The sequence below is a fragment of the Topomyia yanbarensis genome, chromosome 3, assembly GCF_030247195.1.
Source record: "Topomyia yanbarensis strain Yona2022 chromosome 3, ASM3024719v1, whole genome shotgun sequence".
NCBI classification, from domain to species: Eukaryota; Metazoa; Arthropoda; class Insecta; order Diptera; family Culicidae; genus Topomyia; species Topomyia yanbarensis.
In genome coordinates, this window is record NC_080672.1 from 50,743,668 (window position 1) to 50,766,103 (window position 22,436).

The 22,436-nt window shown below is 39.0% G+C and overlaps 1 protein-coding gene across 1 annotated transcript in view; it reads left to right on the forward strand.

Moving 5' to 3' along the window:
- The window catches only part of LOC131693197 (MOXD1 homolog 2-like), a 321,492-nt gene extending 299,599 nt beyond the window's left edge, over positions 1–21,893 (forward strand). The window contains exon 10 of the mRNA XM_058980829.1: positions 21,431–21,893. Coding sequence (XP_058836812.1) covers positions 21,431–21,778 — 348 coding nt within the window. The 3' untranslated portion in view covers positions 21,779–21,893. The remainder of the gene's footprint in view (positions 1–21,430) is intronic.
- The last annotated feature ends 543 nt before the right edge of the window (positions 21,894–22,436 follow it).

Below are 22,436 nucleotides of genomic sequence, written 5' to 3' on the forward strand. Positions count from 1 at the left end.
GATCTAAGCTTCGATCGACAGTGGTTAGATGGCAGACACGGGGAACGGTGGGATGATCGATGGATATTTTCCCGGAAACAGTCCATCCAAACACTGTTTCTATTAGCAACGGTAATCCCTCTCCCAGGGAACGCTTGCTGCCAAGATGCAGCTCGTGGTACGCTTCACTACCGACAACCATGTCAATGTCGGATGGAATATGGAATCTGGGGTCTGCCAACGACAACTCGGGAAGCTTCCACGCGGAAGTGTCGATCGGAACGGTCGGAAGGTTTACCGTCGGTCTCTTGAGGATCAGGAACTCAAGATTGGTGGAGTACGGTGTCGACTTCGACTTGATCCTAGCAGTCAATTGGCACTTGATCTGCTTGGTGGAGTCACCTATACCAGCTACTGCGACATCCACCTTGGTGCGACGAAGATTTAGGGAATTCGCAAGCTTGTTGGTTATTAAGTTGCACATGGATCCTGAATCCAGGAGTGCACGTACGGGTATTTCCTTGCCGTTCTGATCTACGACGAGGAGGCAAACTGTTTCTAGCAATACTGTACTGTGCTCAGCCTGGACTGACATGCTCACTTGGTTGTTCGGATTCACCGAGCTGGAAGGGCCAGCGATGGCGGACGTTGAGGGAATAGGCTGGCTTACTGCCACGACAGGAGTAGATTGTATGTTCGACGGTGCTGGCTCGTGCAACAAGGAGTGGTGTTTTTCGTGGCAGTTACGGCAGGAGAATACGGAGGTACAGTTCCTGGCTTGGTGTCCAGTACGGAAGCAATTCCAGCATAGGCGTTTCTGGGAAACCAGCTCACGACGCTGGCAGACGGACATCTCGGAAAATGCTGGACATTGGAAGAGTAAATGCTTCTCTGGACAGGCGAGACATGGCAGAGAACTGTAGTTCGATTCAACGGTAGCTGCCTTGTATGCCACCTTGAATGGTTTCGGGGTTGGAATCGAACCGGCCACCTTGGCTGTAACCGGTTGTTGTGACCGATATCGCAGATCAGTTATAACGGACGTCAGCATACGGGCACGTTGATAAAGAAATTCGATCAGCATATCGTAGGTTACGTCGTCGTTGTTGCTGGTTTTCTCCTCCCAAGCACGTAGTGTAGTTGGATCTAGCTTGTAACAAAGGAGGTTGACCAACGGAGTGTCCCAATAATGGACTGGTTCGCCTAACTTTGCTAAAGCCCTCACATGCCGGTGGAAATCATCAACCAAAACATGAATTTCTTGGGGACTTTCTTGATTGATCGGTGGGAGATCATATAGAGCTCGGAAGAGCTGACGCTTTAGGAACCGCTTGTTGTCGTACCGCTTTAGCAATGCTTCCCAAGTCGATGCGTAGTTATCTGCTTCAATGTCTACGGACTCGAATGGTTTCCTGGCTTCTCCCTCCAGCGACTGCAGCAGGTACTGCAGCTTCGCAACCGTCGGAATATCTGCATTGCTGTGGATCATCGACGTGTATGTGTCACGGAATGCGAGCCATCGCGAGAAATCGCCGTTAAACTTAGGTAGGTCGATCTTGGGTAAGCGTAGGTGGAACGAGGAAGAAACGTGAGCAGGGGTCGCCATTGTGCTGTTCAGCATGGTTTGGTTGGGATCAGCAGCACGATTCGACAATAGAAAACCTTTGACTCTGCAATACCGCGTCTCGAAATCCATGCGCTCTTCCAGGTGGGTATCTAACATCTCTGACTTATCGTACAGCTCGATCTGCCCTTGTACCTCTAGGAACTCCTTGTAGATTCGGTCAAGTGAATCGAGGCGAATTGGAATTTGGCAGGCATCCCGATCGCAATCGAAATCTTCTGCAAACTTCTCCACTGCCTTCTGCACTACAAGGATCCCTTTTCGTTGGATCACGTACTCTGACAGCTTCTTTTCTGTCTTGGTCGCCATTACTGTACACTTCACTGATCTTCACTACCACCACTTTAAATATCGGAAACGGGAAAACGGTACAAATCAAAAAATCGAACTCCTTCCCGGCGCGGGTACCGTTCCTACACGACACGGAATCGAAAAATGACACAAATCGAACGATACAAATCCTTCCCGTCGCGGTATGTCACTTTTTCGCGGAACGACCGAGAATGGCACGAAAATCGAACGAAATATCCTTCCCGACGCGAGCGTACCAATCTACGCGAAATTGCCACTCACCACCACCTTAGCAAAAGCATGCAATTTTATCGAGAACAGAAATTTTCCAAAAAAATCTGTTTCCGCCTTGGCGCTAATCAGCTGCGATGGTAAAAATTCGCACTGAATTACAGCGATGGACGATAGCGTCGAAAATGGCCTAATCAATAGGCATGGGGGCTGGGACGGGCAGTGTCTATGCAGTAGCGTCGCGTCAGCAGAAAATACCAATGGTGTACTCACCGCACCGATCCAACTGGTTGGGGTTTCCTCCGATCCGGTTCGAAGGACCAAATGTTTGGGCGACTTACATGGGGTTCCGGGTTCGGAGGATTTTCTTCCGTCTATCTACTGAGACGGCCCAGGATGATCATTGGTGAGCACCCAGTTTTATCGCAATCACTTCACTACACTACTAAGGTCCCCGTTTTACCCGTTCTATGGATGGGTATGCTGCCTTGCAGCCCTTTGTTCACTCACTTGGGATTGCTTTTCTTTACTCGACACTGCACTGCAAGGACTTTACTACTGCCGTGTATTCATTAATTACATACGGCTCACAACTTGCACTTCACTTGCAGTTTCCCGGGAATGTTACCTTGCAGTGAAAATATTCGCAACAAGCTTATTTATTTATTCCTTCACTCGCGACGGCCGATTTCACTGGGGTACGCACGAACGGTACTGCATCGATCGAGATATTATTAACCACTGCCTTTGTCAGCTGATTTGTCTATTCCGTCTCACACGGTGCAGCGATCATTTCTTCTGTGTGCTGGTGTGGTGTCTGATTGATCGGTACGGTCTTGCTATCGCAGTTTATGCTGTATTGCAGAATTAGTAAGGTGACACACACTTGTTCGGGTTTTTTTGGTGATGGGCATTTATAAGTTTATTTAATTCAGGCAATTAGTTTTAATTCATTCCGGTTTAGTTTACTTAGTATTTAGGCTTAAAGAATTCATTTAAATTTAGATTAATAAATATAGCTCTAGGCACTTTTACTCCTCAACAGTGGTTTTTACTACGTAAATGCGAAAATCATCCATATCATTTTCATATGTCAAAAAACTTGAAAATATGAAAATTTAAAGAAAAAATCATGCAACTTCATTTCTTATTATATTTTTATTAAACTTTTTTCAATTAACTGAAGGATTGCTAAAATAAAAGTTTTCCTATTACTGCAGTAGAACGTTTTTGAATTTATAATGTTTGCCTTGAAATGTACGAAATTTTATTAATAGAAAATGCAAAAGTTGATTTTTTCATAAACATTACATTCTGAGGAGTCTCTTAAAGTTAAATTTCGTGTGAATAAGAATAACATTTTATTATACTACCCACGATCGCAAATTTGTCCCGTTTTTTATGGGATTTCCTATCTTTATGGTACTGACTTGCGATCATAGGCAGTATATATATTTACATAAATGAACAATTTTTCAACACTATTTTTAAAAATATAAAAATTTTACCGCATTTACCGCATTACCGCGCGGTGCGGTGCGGTAAATAAAGTGCGGTTGCGGTAAGCGGAGCGGTTTCATTATTTTTTTGCGGTTGCGGTGCGGACAATCCATTTACCGCCCACATCCGCACCGCGACGAACCCTAATTAGCACAACTGAGAAACAGCTGGGGGTACAAATTGGCCAGCGGTCTGATTCGACCCAATCCCCCTACATTAATGATGAGAAAACTGTGTTTTGAAAAATCTTCCTTAAATAACGCGGAAAAATGAAAATTAAACATAGATCTGCTAAAAATTTGTTTCTGTTATCATTCGTATTGAGCTGTTTGACGCGAAAAGAGCATCTCCTCAAAAGACTACAATACCAGTTGGTGTAGGAAAGCCAACGTATTGATTATGCTAGTACTCGTGGCCGAACGGAATGGAGAGCCTCTTGCAAAAATCAGCGGAACTACTAATTCGTAAGATACCATTCCATCCTTTTTCCCCTATTGAGTCAATTTTTCACTGACGAAATTTAATTGGCAAGGGACTGGAAAGTGTGAAGTATATTTTTCAATAAAAAGAGCCATGGTACTCAAGTAAGAGCAAGGAAGAAAGTTTAGAAAAGTGTGGAATACAGTCATATGAGCAAGCTATTACACAGTTGCTGCGTCAAACACAATATTGAATCAAATAAAATACTCCGTAGACTCAGGTGATTCGCATTTCAAATGCCAAAATATTCTGACTTCTGCGGTAAAAGACAAAGGGTTAAGTCGCTGGGAAACTGTAAGCTTGCTCATATTACCTTATTCCACGCTTTTCTAAACTTTCTTCCTTCAACTCATTGCCTTTAAATCTTTTCAGATGCCCTTCCAACCTCTGAATATTAATTAGATTGTACAGCTCCGTGGCAAAAAAACAAAAGCGAAAAGAATTAAAAATTGAAAATATTCTCCTTCGCCAACTATTTTACTTTTCAAAGTTACAACATTCTTTTGTCGTTTTCAATGGCAGTGCACCGATGCAGTACAGAGCACTGGTTTTGCACTTTCAAGCAGAAGTGTCAATGGAATATACCCAGTTTTATGAATTTCTGCTCGCAAGTGCAAAGCCAAAGCATTGAACTACCATGGTGCGCATCAATCGAAAAGCCCATTTGAAAATATTGTTATTGATGAAGACTTAAAAATGCAATTGTACCAACACTGGCCACTGGATGGATGATAATCCTAGCAGATGGATGGATGAATTCTTCAGACAAATTTAGTCTCGAAATACTTGGTGTCTTCAGTAAAGTTTTCGAGAATTTTATTACAAATAACGTGGCTGAAACATGAATGCACCACATATTCAGGGCATCGAGATATATTAGACTATTTGCGAATGTGAACCTTCAAAACAAGTTATTCTGATATTATTGTATATTATGAATCACTTCTGCTGTTAATAAACAATAAAATAAACATTTTATCCAAGCCATGTGTCTCTGAAGCTTACAGTAATATTGAAGACAACTGGATTTAAGAACATTTTCAAAAATATAGTTTTATATCTCGATATGCTACATACATAAAGCTTTCATATCTTCAATACCCTGGTAACAATTGTGGTTTTATAGTAGTTTTATAGCCTGTCATAAAACTTAGGTTGTACTTATAGCGTGCTATTAAACTTCAATTGTTACTTGGGTAAAGATGTTTTGACTGAAATTCCCAACAACTTTGCTGAAAGCATCAAGTCTCTTGCTGGTTTTTTAAAAAGTTGATTATTCATGATTATTTCTAGGAGGATTTGTCACTAAAATGATTGTATCAGTTGTTTTTTTATGTTGGGAAACTTGTTGCTAAACTTTCACTTAAATACTGTGCTTACCAATAAGTCTAAGACCATCTTGTCCTTTGTTGTACCAAGAAGTCGTCTCCAGTTCATTCTGTCCATGGCTGTCTGTCACCTCTCTGAGCACGAAGAATCCTCAGGTCTTCTTCATTTTGGGCGATCTCTTCTCCTTGTAGCTGTCGGATTAGTTTCTAGAACCATTTTACCGAGTTGTTCACCATTACCCAAATTTCGCTGAACGAACAATGGGTGGTTCTCCAAGCTACTGTTGCAATTCGTTGTTCATACGCCGTCACCACATTCCGTCTTTCATACGCATTCCATTGTTGATCGTTCTCAACACGTTCAATTCGAAAAAAAAACTAAGAGCTCGTTGGTCTCCCGCCAGAATTAGCCAGGTTTCTTGAGAGGACAACCGGTGTAATGAGCGATTTGTAGAAGGTTAACTTCATGCGGTGTCGTACATTCTTCGTTCGAAGGGTTTTCGAATCCCAAAGTAACAACGTTCACCTGCTAGGATAGCTTTCCAAATTTCTCTGTTGTTATTGACGTTCATTAATCAGCCCAAATACACGAACTCGTCAACCAGCTCGATACCCAAGTAGCACGCTTTGTTACTGTACAGTATCTGTAACTCTCTTGGTAACAACTATGTTATGGAAAAAGCGCACTTTGTTTGTATGTTGTGCAACATGTTCCTAATTGCAGCAAAATAATGAAAACAATAGCTGTGCCATTTTTCGAGCACTGGGTAGTTGGACAGTTCTGTTTTAGGGTGGAATGGCAAACAAAGAGGCATTTGCAACTTGTTAGACTGTTTGTGCAAGTTAGCAAAGTTTCTGATTAGTTTCACATCTGTTATTAATGTTTGCATAATTAAAACTATTGGCCAGCTCTATAGTTACACAGTTGCACAATCAGTTTAAAAACCCGTGGAAATTCTTTTCAAATATATCCAACAATAAAAAATATTGTTAAGCAGTTGTGCAACATTTAAAACTTTCAACAAGTTGCAATTGCTACTTGGGTACCATCGCCATCAATCGATATACTCGGTGGGAGGCGTAACCTCCTGTCTGACGCATTTGTGACCAGTTCCATTCGCTTTGTTCCATCCGTCAGTCGGATGTACGTCCCCACCATTGTGTGCCACAATATTAACGTTACTGACAAAACTAAAAAGCTGAACATTCTATCGAAAAACCGAACCACTCATGTCAATCCTCGCTCCTCCTTATTATCGCACCTTGCCGTAGTCCTTTCCTAGTTTCAAATGGATTCGAAAGTATCTCTAATACTCAACACACATCACTCGATCTATTGTTTGTACGGGAATCCGCATTTGCGCATTACATGCCAATTTTCTGAAAGAATTCGCTTGCTAACGGTGATTGGCGGCGATAAAGAATTTGGGAGAACACCTTCAGCAATGTGATTGCTCGGTAACTAGTTGCAGCAATCCCGCTTAACACCCTTTTTATAGATGAAACATCCATCCAGTCCTGGGGTAAAATCTGTTCCTTCACATTGGCAGTTAATCATTGCATGCGGTTTTATCAGTCCTCAACCGTCCATTCTCCTCATGAATCTTAGGTATATCCTGCGCTGGGAATCTGTCGTCGCCTGCGCATGCCCCCAGGGTGATTCTTGCGATACTCTCGTAATCTACTGCTATTTCGATGTTCGTCATTACTCTTATCGATCAGCTCACACAGACCGTGAGAAGGTCTCCATTAGTATCTCTTCATATGTCGGCCTGTGGTACATAGCCTTTGCATGAGCGATTTACCTACTCGTAGAAATTTCGTAGTTCTGTACAAATGCTCCATCGCTTCGATATCTCGATCTTACTGTAAGCGATTCCGAATATATATTCGCACTGCGGAAGGCGCGAATATTTGTGATATCGGAGAAGAAATTTCTGCTCATTAGAACTTGGTAGTTTGCTAATCTGGTAATCTCAAGAGTGGCGTGCATGTCACTGATGAGGAGCTTCACATTCTGTCGTGGGCTCAAAATGCCCATAAATTGAATCTTTCTCATTCTCGAGATTCGCTTCGTGAGGGCAGTGCACATCGACAACGCTGTAGTTGTAGAAATAGCCTTTGATCCAAACAAATCCTTTCGGTGATCGTCTGCTACGTTGGCGCATCTTGACCACTTTTCCACACATTCTGTCCCGCCAAGCAAAGGTCCTACAATGCGACAGCTTTGAAGTTGCGAGTTTTCGGCTCATCGTGTAGGATTCGTTCGTACCCAGAGAAGCAAAGTTCGTAACGTATTGTTTTATTGGCGGCTTGTTGCGTTTGACCCAGTCTCCTGTCTTGTCGAAAGACAGCCGTGCGAAGTTTCTTTGCAACCTCACGTATTCAGTTCTGTCTATAGTGCCCATGCGCACTCGCACCTTCTCATTTCGCTTCTACTGCAGAAGACGGTAGTACCCAGTCGATACCGGCCTACAGATTAAATGTCATCAATAAACGCACAGGGAAGCATGAGATATGAGCTTGTGAACATCGGGAAGTTTTCACCATAATTTCCAAATTTCTGGCTACGCCACTGCATTATTCGTTTGATCGTCGTTGTACTACCAGCATCCGCAGTGGCAGAGCAGCCTTTTTCTTGCCATGGCCCGTACCAAACATACCATCCACAAATTTACTGTAGGAAAAGCTCCCCGCAAGCAGTTGGCAACAAAGACTATTCGCCAAAGTGTCCCAGCCACTGGTGGCGTTAAAAAACCACATCGTCACCGTCCAAGAACTGTCGCGCTGCAAAAAAATTCGTCGCTATCAAAAGTCAACGGAGCTACTAAACCACAAACTACTCGTTCACCGCATTGCCCCTGCAGCATCTGGTCCGTGAGATTAAGCAGGACCTCAAAACCGCTTCCAAAGCACAGTCGTAATGGTTCCCCCTGAAGCCAGCGAATCCTACCTGGTTGGTTTGTTCTAGGACACGAATCAATGCGCCATCCATACCGAGCGAGTAACCATCCTGCTGAAAGACATCCACCTAGCTCGCCGGATCCGCAGTGAGCGGGCTTCTAATATGTTCCCACAATGAAACAACCAACGGTCCATTTCAGGGCCAAACAATCATGTTCTAGTTCTGTTGAGCTTTCCGTTTTTAATAGCTCAACAAAACAACCCTCCCTTCACCTCTGGGTAGCAATATATCCCGTGTTGTTTAGCTGAGAACAGCTAGAACGTCTATCAAATCATCAGTTGCCGACGATTAGCGACGCATTACTGAATTTCATTGAAATGGTTCTTATATTGTACAATCCTTGAATGCTCATTCCTCAGATACAGCAACTGATAATTTACTTAGCAATGTTGATATTTTAACCATCAGAGAGACTTCGTTGAACATTTGTTATACAGGGAAATTAATCGTTTATAGATGTAGCGCCGCAACCAAGTGCCCCATTCTAGTGGTGGTGCAATCCATCAAAGGACCACTGCATCTACTACGGCAATTGCTCATGGAATTGAACAAGTCAATGAAGAGCATAACGAGAATGAGCCTGCATATAGTGGACAGAAGTCAGCATCATCCAACGATTTTCGAATCCATTTTAATTTGTCCCTTTACTTTATTATATAAAACAGCCAGCGATGTGAACAGTAAACTAGCGACAACCAATAAACCATTCCTGTACGAAAATGCAAACAGGAAAAACCATCTCGAGCATTCTACACGATATCAGATAGATGCGATTGTCCCTCTTCATACAAGTACCAAGTACACACAGTGACGTGAGGGGCAAAACAAGCAACGGTACTTCAGACATGCAAAACACAAAAGGCAATTTTTCAATTCTACGATTTTGCAAATTTTCGCTTTGATCTTTTGTGTCATCCTCTACCTCAATAAAATGAGGAAAAAAGTGGGCAAAGAACGGAACAGAATCCCTCGGTGTTCCCAGTTTAGTTTCACGTTGGGGGTGGCATCATTTCATTTTTTTTGTCTGCACTAAGTGTGGCAGTAGGAAGGGATTCTGAGGACATGCTTCAGGAACTCTTTGAACGGGGTAAGGTTGAAGGCAATCAAGAACGAGAGACAGAGGAAGAGAGAGAATGAGGCAAACGCGAAATACATAGACTATGCAAACTCACTTGTGGTGGGTGAAGTAACCACACTGACACGGGTTTGGCTACGGAACTAGTTGGTAATCAGTACGAACAGTCAGTGCTGGCAGGGTAAAATATGTAATTGTAAGCTTCCTTCAATCGGTCGACAGATTTAGCTTTCAGATTACGAATCGCCATTGTCTATAATTTTAAAATATACTGATTAGTAAATATATAATACGGCTGTTACAATAAAACTGTTGAAAACATCAAACCACCAACAATTACCTACTTAACCACTTTGAATCACGCCATCACGAAAATTGCGATGTGATGCATTTCCTCACCCCATTGAAACAACGTTGAGGCGGACGAGGTGCACCAACTTTGTGTTCGAAACGTACGCAGAGAACGCTGCAGCTTCCTTGCCGCGCCGGCAGGCTTCGTGCAGAATTTAATCACGAATTGAACCGACACAGTGCAATGGATGGCGGAAAATTTTACAGCCCACTCCGCAGTTTCTCGCTTTCGCATCTAATGACACTCGTACGGGTTCGCTTGGTCTCCTTCCGAGTCCCATCATCCATGCCATGGTTGGGTTACTTTGATCTTTCGAGGTGTTCTAATTTTCATTGGTGCAAAAGCCATTTACATATACAGCATCCAACCTGCACTCTTGTCTTGATCCTTCGGTGTGTTGGCACCACGTAGAGCACACTAACCGCCACTTTCTTTTTCTTAGGCGTATGCAATTTTCACCTTCAGATTTTCCTTCACAACGCCTTCCTGCGTCAAATTGAGAGTGCTTTGCGAAATGAGCTTTTTCCGCTACACGCTAAACTACGGCATCAGGCATTGAAGGCAAACACTCTTTTATTTTGCGTTTGGGGCACTTTTATGGCTGACTTATACCCGAGCAGTAACGGTGCACATCAAACAATTTGTCTGGGGATGAGCCAATTGTAGTGAGCGATTATACTGCCGGCAAAAGATGATTCTGCCATTTTCAGTTTAATATGTTCCCGACCCTTTTTATGTTATACTTTCGGTTTTGAGTAAAAAAATATTACATGAATCAAAGGCGTTGGAAGGAAATATTTCGATAAACCGTTTAAAAGCTCGTGTAGAAAATAATTGATGAAACTGTCAACATATATTTACCGGATTTCATCACCATTCGGGTGCTATGGCACCACTTCTACTTAACACTGCTACTGAGTGAGTAATTCATAACTGTATACAATACAATCCTGTTGCAAGCTAAATTGCATCTTTTGAAAAAAAAAACTTTCTTTTGAACATCTAGCCAATGATATCAAAACGAGCGACACTTGACGCAATGTGTTAGACTATTCATGGCAAAATACTGAGATGAATAAGATTTTTATAATACCTGAGACTAAGGGCACTGTCTTTCAAAAGAAAGAAACAGTGAATTGCGATACCAAGAGATTCAACAGAAGAATGCAGAACCAGACAACTCTAGTAACTACGTTTCCGACACATTCAATGAATGCTTTTGAAAAATTTGTTATTTTAATAAGACTATTACTTGTGGACTCCTTGAGCGAGAAAGTGGGCAGCTTAATTCCTAGAGATGTCCGATTCACCTACTTGGTCTAGACTAGATGAATGGATGGCGTCTAAAAAGGGCTAACCCACATTTTTTCCGAAATCGATATTATTGCAATATCAGTCAAAGTTAGCCATGGAGGTAACCCCAGTACTAGCTGGCGTCCAAAAAGGGGTAACCTCACATTGCGTCTTATAAAAATACAAGTTTTCTCGCTCGTGTTCCGAGGTTTTAAGAAAAAGTAGTCCATCGGTTCGCAATCAGTAAATTTTGTGTTGCAGCTCACATATCGGTAAACTCGATATAGTACTGTTTTAGTTGGATTGCATTGTACGTTGACGTTTCGGCAAAAACAGTCGTTCTTGAAAGTAAGGGCCGCTCACACACTTGCTATGCATGGCTATTTTCTAGATAGTATATATTTGTTGCCCAAATATGTATTATTGAGCATATTTTTCGAAAATTCGACTGAAAGTTGACCGAGCAATAAGGGATTAAGAGAACAACGGTACATTGTGGTCAGAAAGTTGAAAAACGTGGAATCAATTATTACCTTTCGTTATAGAGTTATAGTGTTTTCGAAAGAGTTACTGTATCGCATTTAGCGCTTTATTTGGTTGAATCATACTAGTTCAGACTTCAGTCGCTAGGGCGGCGCTGTTATCAACTATTTTAATAAAGCTAGATAGAAACGTGGTGTCTTCGAGAAGGTTGTAGGTCCAATCATTTTAAACATATATTCTCAAGATGCAAACTTTGTAGGTGCTGTATGTTTCGAGATAGAGAAGGTTTAAGTTGAAACATTTACTTACAGATTATGTTTTCAAAAATGCGCTATATTTCAAAATTTGTAGGACTTACAAAGTTGGTATCTGCAGAAGATATATTTACAATTACCTAACATACAATTTTGCGGTAGACACCATCTTTCTATCTCGTTCTATTAAAAAGTTGATATGAATATGAAATGATCAAATGAAGTGCTAGATGTCACACAACAACTTTGCCTAAGACACTATCACCCTTTTTCTACATTACTACGGATCACTTTTTCGAACGAATATGATTTGCATTCTCAGTAACGACAACAAAATCAAACGGCAGCCTGCTTCGATCCAACCATATTCGTTCGAAAATGGGATCCGGCGTAACACACAATAAGGCTGTATAACTCTAATACGATGGATAAAATAAGGACGTGTGAATTGTGGGTTAAGGCTAGTTTACAGTCCGGAAAACGTGTCACGGGATTTGGGTCCCTGTGTATTTTAAATGGAGCTCGGGATTTCAAATCCCGTGACGGGAAATAAGTCTACACAAAAATGACAGTTTTCCTGAAGTGTAAACCCAACCGCGGGAAACATCACGGGATTTTAAAACTCTCCACACAGAAATCCGGCCGGGAACAATTCAACACAAATTGTTTCCGACGGGGAAAATAGTATTTTTATAAAGTTTACAATTCGCTGCAAGTTGGATACAGTTTGTATTTTTAAGAAGCAGCAGAGTTTTTGGTTTGACAGTTTGGAGAGATCTCAGCGGGAAATTTTCCCTGATCAAATCCCGACGCAAATCCCGTGCGAAATCCCGTGATCCATTTCCCGAACTGTAAACTAGCCTTTAGCCCCGTTCGAACGCTAGGTACCCCGCCGTCCCCCCCCCCGAATATTGTGCTTTATCCAACTTGTCGATAATGGTGGAACTGGTTCTGGACCAACGAAGGCAATCAAAGGATTCGCTGTTGCTCTGGCGGGTCGACACACCTAATTGAAAATTTATCTCAAAAACTCAACATATGGGTTAGGTATTTTATATATAGAACGTGTATACAAAATTTGAAATAAATCGGTTGAATAGTTTTTGAATGGCGCTTAACACGGCAAATCGTGTTTTTTCCATGTTCCACAAAAAGCTTCGTCACCGAGTCGCTTGTCGATATTTCTAGATGAAAACATAACAGAATGTTATTGAAATGATACATTATAATGCACACAAGTTTTTATCAATTTGCTTTATCCAAATTTCTAAAAAAATGGTATATAATTTTTTTTCTCGCCGTTGATCGATTTACTATACTATTGTCCGTATATACTAGTACATACTTGATGGTTACTTATCGAAATATTTGGTTTCGAGAAGAACTCTTGAGTTCTGAAATTGATATTTGCCGTCATTCTAAAAACCAAGATGGTAGAAGCTTGCAAATTCAAAATATTAACTTTCCCTTGGCGAGATAACATGCAATGTAGATATTCTTAGTTTGCAAAGGTTGTAAGGAATTCCACGAAGATCCGGCCGAAAATCTTTAAAATCGTGACCGACCATCTTAGATTCCAATGAAACTTTACACGTTTACCGTCACGCAAGACTAAATATTTTCCACAGGTAATAAGATTATTTTGACTCAAGAGCAACTTTTCAACAGGGCGTAAACGTTTCTACGTGTATGAATTTCAATTTTTTTTTGTTCGATTACTGTATTTTATACAGCAAAACTATCTGAGACCGAGTTACAGGGAATGAATACTTCTGTCTGAAAAAATATACACTGAAAAAAATGTTGTGTCATTTTTCAAAAAAACAAAAATTTATGATAAAAATTTAAATTGCGAAAAACCCATTTTTTTAAATTTTTTATATTTTGTTACCAAAACCTAAAGAGAAAAGAAACATTTTGAATGTGATTGCATGATGGAGAAAAAATCGGTAAAAAAGTTTTCCTAACAATAACTTCGTACATGTTTTTAAATTTCATACTAATAGACATACAAAATTGTAATTCTATTACAGAATATAATTCTAAGCACCATTTAAAATCAAAATACATTTAACAAAAATCTTCCAAAATACGATAGTTTTCGAGATATTTGAAATTTTGCTCCTTCAAAAACAATTAATTCGTGTAATTATGCTCTTTTTAAAAGTTATTCGCGTTACCCCATCAAAAAATGTCAAAAATTTAATGCTTATCGTTTTAAAGACGTAAAAGCAACTTTTTTAGTGTATTTGTATCCTGGAGAAGCTTTCAATAAAAAAGTTTTCCTAACAACAACTTTTGACTTTTTTTTATAATTCTTACTATTTGCAGTCAAAAATACAATTTTCTTTTTGAATATGATTCTAAACGCCATTTCAAATCGAAATGCTCTTAACAAAAATATTCTAAAATGTAGTAGTTCTCGAGATATTTTAACTTTTGTTTTAACAACGCAATTATTTTGTTTTATTACGACCTTTTCATAAGTTAGTCGCGTTTCTCCATCAACAATAATAGGTTTTTCAAAAGGCCCGTAAACTTTCCTGAAACCGGCCGACCACAAAATATGATCACCGTCGATTCGAACGAAATTTTGAAGTTGTGTTCGGTTTATGAATCTCCATTATTTTCTCTGACAATTGCAATATTTTGATACAACAGCAATTTTTCAAAAGGGCGTAAACATTTCTACGTACAATAATATCAATTTTTTAGTTCGATTACTGTATTTTATACAGCAAAACTTTCTGAGAACAAGTTTCAGGGAATGAATATTTATGTACGTAAAAAATATACATTGAAAAAAATGTTGTCATTTTTCATAAAAACAAAATTTTGTGTTAAAAATTTAAATTGCAAAAAAACCCAATTTTTTATTTTTTTTATTTTGTCAAAAAAACCTAAAGAGAAAATAAATATTTTAAATGTGATTGTATGATGGAGAACTTGTAATAAAAAAAGTTTTTCTAACAAAAACTTTATACATGTTTTTAAATTTTCTTACTAATTGACATACAAAACTAATTTTATTACAGAATATAATTCTTGGTCTTATTTTAAATCAAAATATGTGTAACAAAAATCTTCCAAAATGTGATAGTTTTCGAGATATTTGGAATTTTGTTCAACCAAAAACAGTTAATTCGTGTGAGTATGCCCCTTTTAAAAGTTATTCGCGTTACCCCATCATAAAATGTCAAAAATCTAATGTTGATCGTTTTAAAAACCTAAAAGAAACTTTTTCAGTGTATTTGAATCATGGAGAAGCTTTCAATAAAAACAATTCCTAACAACTTTTGACATATTTTTATAGTTCATACTATTTGCAGTCAAAAATACAATTTTCTTTTTGAATATGATTTTAAACGCTATTTTGAATCAAAATGCTAATAACAAAAATTTTCTGAAATGTAGTAGTTCTCGAAACATTTCAAATTTTGTTTAACAGTTATTCGCATTTCTCCATCAACAATAATAAGTTTTTCAAAAGGACCATAATATTTTCTGTAACTTTCTTTTTGACATCAAGATGATATTGTAAACCATTTGAAAGCTATACGAAAACATTCAAAATATGATCGAGCTATTTACTTTAATCATAAGACCCTGTTGGACGAGGCTCGGGAAGGCGGGGTTTTCCACTGGCACATAAACGGCGGACGGTAACTTCCGGAATAGAATCTGGGACTTCCGTTCCGACTTCCTAGGTTACTGTCAGTTTATCATAAACTTAATTCACATAACGTGAGCACTGGAGGATGGAGGATAATCTTCTGCGGCACAGGTTCAAATACTTTCACGGAATTAAATTAAGCTCTATTGCACGCTGGGACATAGTTATATATGACGATCGAAACTCTACGGTGGGTGGACAAGGACTGCCAGAAAATATATCACACGATTGTGTGGACACCTTGCGTGCTACATCTTGCATACAATTAACTGCTCGAGTAACCTTTTGGCGGTATAGGTTTGTCATCAATTGAGAGTTGCGCCAAATGCGAGGTGCGTTTCCAAAACTGTTCTACGTCACCGGCATTTGGCACAACTACTATGTGAGCCCGAACAGGATGGATGGAATAGTATTTTGATTGTTTTCGTATAACTTTCAAATAGTCAAATATCACCTTGATGTCAAACAGAAAGTTACAGGAAATGGGCCTTTTAAAAACTTATTATTGTTGATGGAGAAATGCGAATAACTTCAAAAAAGGTCGTAAGAAACCGAAAGTATTAGGATGTTAAAACGAAATTTGAAATATCTCGAGAACTACTACATCTGAGAAAAATTTTGTTATTAGCATTTGGATTCAAAATCGCGTTTAAAATCATATTCAAAAAGAAAATTGTATTTTTGAGTGCAAATAGTATGAATTATAAAAATATGGCAAAAGTTGTTAGGATTTTTTTTTTTTACTGAATGCTTCTCCATGATTCAAATACACTGAAAAAGTTCTTTTACGTCTTTAAAACGATTAACATTAGATTTTTGACATTTTATGATGGGGTAACGCGAATAACTTTTAAAAAGGACATAATCACACGAATTAACTGTTTTTGTTGGAACAAAATTACAAAAATCTCTAAAACTATCGCATTTTGGAAGATTTTTGTTAAATACATTTTGATTTAAAATAAGACTAAAAATTATATTCTGTAATAAAATTAGTTTTGTATGTCAATTAGTATGAAATTTAAAAACATTTATAAAGTTATTGTTAGAAAAACTTTTTTAATTATAAGTTCTCCATCATACAATCACATTCAAAATATTTTTTTTTTCTCTTTAGTTTTTTTTTACAAAATATTAAAAATTAGAAAAAAATGGGTTTTTTGCAATTTAAATTTTTAACACTAATTTTTGTTTTTGTGAAAAATGACATTTTACTCATTGTATTTTTTTTCTTACATAAATATGCATTCCCTGAAACTCGTTCTCAGAAAGTTCTGCTGTATAGATTACAGTAATCGAACAAAAAAAGATTGAAATTAATGCACGTAGAAATGTTTACGATCTTTTGAAAAATTGCTCTTGAGTCAAAATAATCTTACTGATTGTGGAAAATGTTTATTCTTCCATGCCGATGAAATGTGTAAAGTTTCATAGGAATCTAAGATGGTCGGTCAGGATTTTAATTATTTTCGGACGGATCTTCGTCGAATTTCTCAATAGAAGGATGTGTACATATCCAAAATTGATATTCACCACCATACAAATATACATGTGGATAGAATAGAGAAGATGTCGCCATCTTGGATTTCAAAATGGCTTCGGACATAGATTTTCAGCATCGACTAAAAAACCGCGCCGAAAACATCCACATCGATTGAGTTACAGAGCATTCATCATTTGCCACAATGAAAGGGATTGCCGACAATCGACCATGTTTGGGTGCCAAGAACCGATTTTAGTAGCCTTTTTTAAAATTGAAAAAAAATGTAGCGAATATTTCGGTGCCATTTAATGTTGAATCACAAAATAGAAGGAATTCACTTCATGAATATTCAAAGCGAACTTTTTTGAATTATTAGCTTCATTTTATAACAGCAAGCAATCAGGAATCAGAATATATTGGCTCAAATGGCACGTTCCCCGTACATAGTCGGGGATTTGTGCCAGTAAGCAAACTTTTGAGATCAATTTTCACTTGTTCAAAAAATATTTTGTTTGTAGAATGGAATCTGTTTGCTTCTGCAATTGACACGAAAAGAACGTGTGAATATAACACACGAATAATATTTATCAGAATGACCATGTCTGCTTTCTGTCAAAAGTTACGAGTGGGTGTCGACAACTGATCATTATCCACTACCTCTATTTTGCGGTATATTTTCGGCACTATTTAATTTATACTTCTAAGTTAACTTTATAAATTGATCATTTCAAATACATAAAATTCATAACCCAAATAGACACAAAATTATTAGATCACTGGAAAACTATTAATTTGTACGCTTAGATCCAATTTGAAACTCAAACTTAACCTTTGACTTTAAAACCTTCATCAAACCAAGCAAATCTGAATGGATTGACAGTAGAGGGAATAAATGTATGAAAAAAGTCCAAAATATGCAGGGGGTCATAAATTTACACAGAAAAAAAATATTTTGTAATTTTGAATTTATTTTCATGCACATATTTGGAGCATGAATATAAATGTAAAATTAAGTTCCAACACAAATACACACAACTTGTCGTGCTTTTTTCAGCGATATTTATGGTAATTTTACACGTTGATTGGAAATTACAGTTTTATTAAACGGCAAACCAATGCTCTTAAATGTATTTTTAATCCCATATTTCTGTAAAATAAATGACGAACGAAAGTGTAAAATCATATGCTGCTTTCTGATACTCTCATTGAGTGCATCGAATTCAACTTAATTTTCAATCATATTTTTGATTCAAGCTTTGTATGTTTACATTCGCATTTATTTTCATTATTTTTTGGAGTGTATTTTGTTTCCTATATTGAGGCGCTCGCTTCAAGCTTTTATTTCACTAAAACTCAAGTATTTCACAATTTTGATATAAGACTTATCTTAAGCACGAAGCATAAACACTGATTTCAATTTATTAGCATTCTATAAACTGTAAGAGGTGTCTTGATCAAAAATTGGTCAAACAAGAATGGGATTGTTTATTATGATATGAAACCATGCTTTTTTGCAAGTTTTTTTTTTCATTTTTCGTCGGCCTCTGTCCGCACTGAGTGCCAAATCATCGACGCCAGAGATGAGTCCACCATGTGGAACCCAGTTATCGGCCCATCCTATACATGGACCGCGACCAACTTTTTAACTTCCGTTCTGAAGGAAGATGTGACCACAGATTTTTCACCTGAGTGTCGGTTACGCGTACCACTCAACCACCGGCGCCATCACTTTCGCAAGCTCAATTCATACAGTATAAAGAAAACATATTTTCTCAAGCTTCCTTTCTAGCGAATGCGAATTGCCGGGACTTTCGTTCGGCTACTTCCATCAAGTTTTGCACGGTCTTCTTGGTCATTTTCCTCACCGCAGAACGCCAATTGCCCAATGTTTTTTTTACTGTTGAGCGGAACAACAGGAAGAGTTCATGTTCTTGGATACCGCCTGGACAGAACGGAACAATTGTGTTACTTGGGGAAAGGAATAAGACGTTTTTCCAGACACTCCTGCATAAAAGGTTTCCAGGTTGATGGTCCCGGTTGCGATGTAAATGTCGCTCTTCAAGCCACAGGAGCAGATAGCCTGCCACACGAGATATTTCTTTGCAAACATCGACAGCTTAATATCTTTGAAAAACTCTGCCACCTTTCCTCTTCCGGTCGACGAATATTATTCCTGTCCAGGAAATCTGCTTTGGCGTAAGTTTCGTCATCCAGTACCACTCAATAAAATTTCGTTAGCATCTTCATCTACAGCTCCCGCGAACGCTTTCTGACCGACTTGTTTCTCTTATCGTTATGATTTGAAGTCAGCACCTTCTTGTACGCCCACATTTCGGCTCGTATTTAGCTCGATGCACGATTGTAAACACTTGCAGCTTGTTGGTGACAGTTAATTTAGCCTCATTCAACAATTTGGCCAACATGGTGTGCCAGTAAATCGGATTATCTCAATGCGTGATGCCATTCTCACAACTGAAGAGCAAATGTCAAAACCAAATATCAGGCATAATGCTACACACACACATCTTTAAAATTAGTGGTTTACCGATTGTTTTAATACACGGTGAAAAAATGCGTCAAGTTGAAGTTAAAATAGGTGATGACACAATCGAGGTAGGCGTACTTCTAATTACGTTGCTAACCATTATGTGTCCAGCAAAAAATTCAGGCCACAAATTGAAAATCTCAGAAGTATGGATTTTTTAAACTGTTTGGATTAAAGATCCGTCGAAACGTGTTGTTAAACTGAGAAGGGGCGGTTACGAATCGCTTATGAGAGGTATTGGTGGTAGAGAGGTCCACTGTAGGTATTGGGAGCGTGGTGGGGATCACGATACTGTTGAGAATCCTCGATGACGGAATGGTTAACGCACCCAACTAGAGACTGGGAGATCGCAGGTTCGTTTCCTGCTTGAGGACATATCTTTGTGTCCAATAAAAGGTGAATTGTCACCGTTTCCGGTTCATTTTTTCTGTCTACTTCATTGTTATCGACAGGTCGTTTAATCAAATTTCTATTGCGTATCTTCGAAAATCTTGTAGTTGACTTTTTCTGTTCATTGTTGTGTCTACAATTATTTGTAGTAACAAACTTCATGGTGAATTCTCCATTAGATAACATTATAAGCATAAATTTCTGCCCTAGGTAACCTTTTACCTAGCAGCATCAGAAAATGCTCAATCTTGCTCACGGAGTTGGACGGATAGAAATGCCTTTGAAAACGATAACTTCTATGCTTTTGTGCAGTACAGCCATATTTTACTCATTTTTATAGAAGTACTATATACTAAAATATTACGAATCCGACCAACAGTAACAGGCTCAAAATGATTTGATTCAAACAGTACAATACATACCATTACCCTAATCGATATTTAAGTAAGTACCAAGGCCCGCCAGTAATGAAAGCTCTGGGGCCCAACGCGTCTCGTCATAACCAGGGCTCTAAAATCTTGCCATAACAGTTGATCCTAAACTGATGAGATATTATGTTAAAATTAATATTTATTATCCTAAAATGCTTATATTATTAAATGGCATAATGGAGCCCCCTTCCTTTTTTGATGACTTTTAGTGTTGTTAATCATTTCTTTATATGGTTGAAAAATCACATTGTCCCTAACTCAAATAAATAAAGAATCAACAGCCAAAATAAAATGTGCATCCGTGCACGATGATTGCGGTCGAACTCAAACATCAAACTATCGCGTTTAATTCGCTCAACTTTTCTTTTCCCACCGAAACTAACACCTCACTTATCGGACCAGCACCAGAGGGAACATTTTAAACTTCCCAACCCACGAACCGGCATCATCAGTCTCTCATCTGTAGTCACTGACTGGTCGGATCTGAAATTTCATCTCTTAAGTGGTTAGTCTCTTCCACAGTCAACAGTGACCGCGTTTTTTGCCTTCCTGCTCCTTAGATTCTCAGAACGAAGGAGAAAATTGGTATTCGTCCCAGAAAGGTGGTCCCAACTTGTATCAACTAGCATCCTGCAATTCATTGCTCCAGGTCCAGGGATTCCGGGGTTGGTTAGAAAGGAACAAGTTTTCGGCGGAGCATCTACAAAGCTGCAGATTTTTTTATCGCGTAATTCAAGCAGTATCATTTTTCGCTTCAAGGTGCAGATAAACGGTTTTTTGAAACTTTCAATTTCAACCACGCTGGAAGCTTGACCGTCCATCTATATCTAGCTATAGAAGCCCGGTAACGAATGATACTGTGACTGCAATACCTAGGGTGTATCCAAGGTCGATTGAATCACTCTTTGGTAGTCGAGCAAAATGTGACATTGCGCTACAACCCTGAATGCAGTTTGATTTTCTACTTTCGTACACCCCGAAGCACCGAAAACGTGATGAAATTTTTAATTCCCAATCGTTTACAATTTTCTCTCGTTTTTCCACTCGTTCCAGGGCATCGAAATGGAATCGTACGGTAGCAACATCACCCGCTACTGGAAACCGGCCAACAAGTGCCGCAACATCCACACCAACATGGTGACCGAGCCGATGCAGGATGGCAGTCAGCCCAACATGATCGAGCTGCCGGCGATGGACGATCACGAGTCCACCAACATGGTCGATGCGGATCTTCGGGCAAAAGTATCACGGCCGAACAGCAACGCTAACAACCAGGGTGGCGGGCGTCCCACCTCGAACGGGGGACACAGTGGCACCAACCGCAAAATTCCTCCCGAAGGAACCATGTTGGCTACCTTGGTTTTGGTGGCCACAAGCCGACTCGTGATCGGATTAATTTAATTAAAATGCAAGCAAACCACTCCCGGTTGGAGCGAACAACCGTGCTGCCAAACGTAGGTCTCGTCAATCGGAATCGGAGTAACCGAGTACAAGAGGATTGATTCGGAATGGGGGGGGGGGAAATAATTAATTCCATGAGTTGAACGGTAAGGTTTGAAACAAAAAACCAATCGTGATGGGGTTCGGTGTTCCAATCGGAAAACATTCATAGAGAGAAATAGAGCAATAATAGAAATTCCGCGATTTCTTCTAAAATTTTCAATTTTCTCTTTATAAAACTATTACCAAACATCTTTGAAAAATCTTTATTTGTTTGTATTGAAACACCGCGTCCACATCTGAAACGAGTAATCCTCGAATAAATCCACAACCAGCTGAGGTAGTCAAAACGCGGCAAACGACATACCGAAAATACTCTCCACAAGGGTTTTTTCGTTCTGGCGTGGAAAATGAAGAAAGCAATAAAAAAAAATAAATAAAACCCGAAAGAGGAAATTCCAATCTATGAGTAATTCGATTCCTGGAAGCGTAAATGATTCGTTGTAAAACGAAATTCTGAATTTGTAAAAAAAAAGCCGAATGTTGAGGTTGTTTTGTATTGTACATACCGCTAACGAACGGATGGAGGGAAAACGGCAGTAGGATTATATGGGTATAG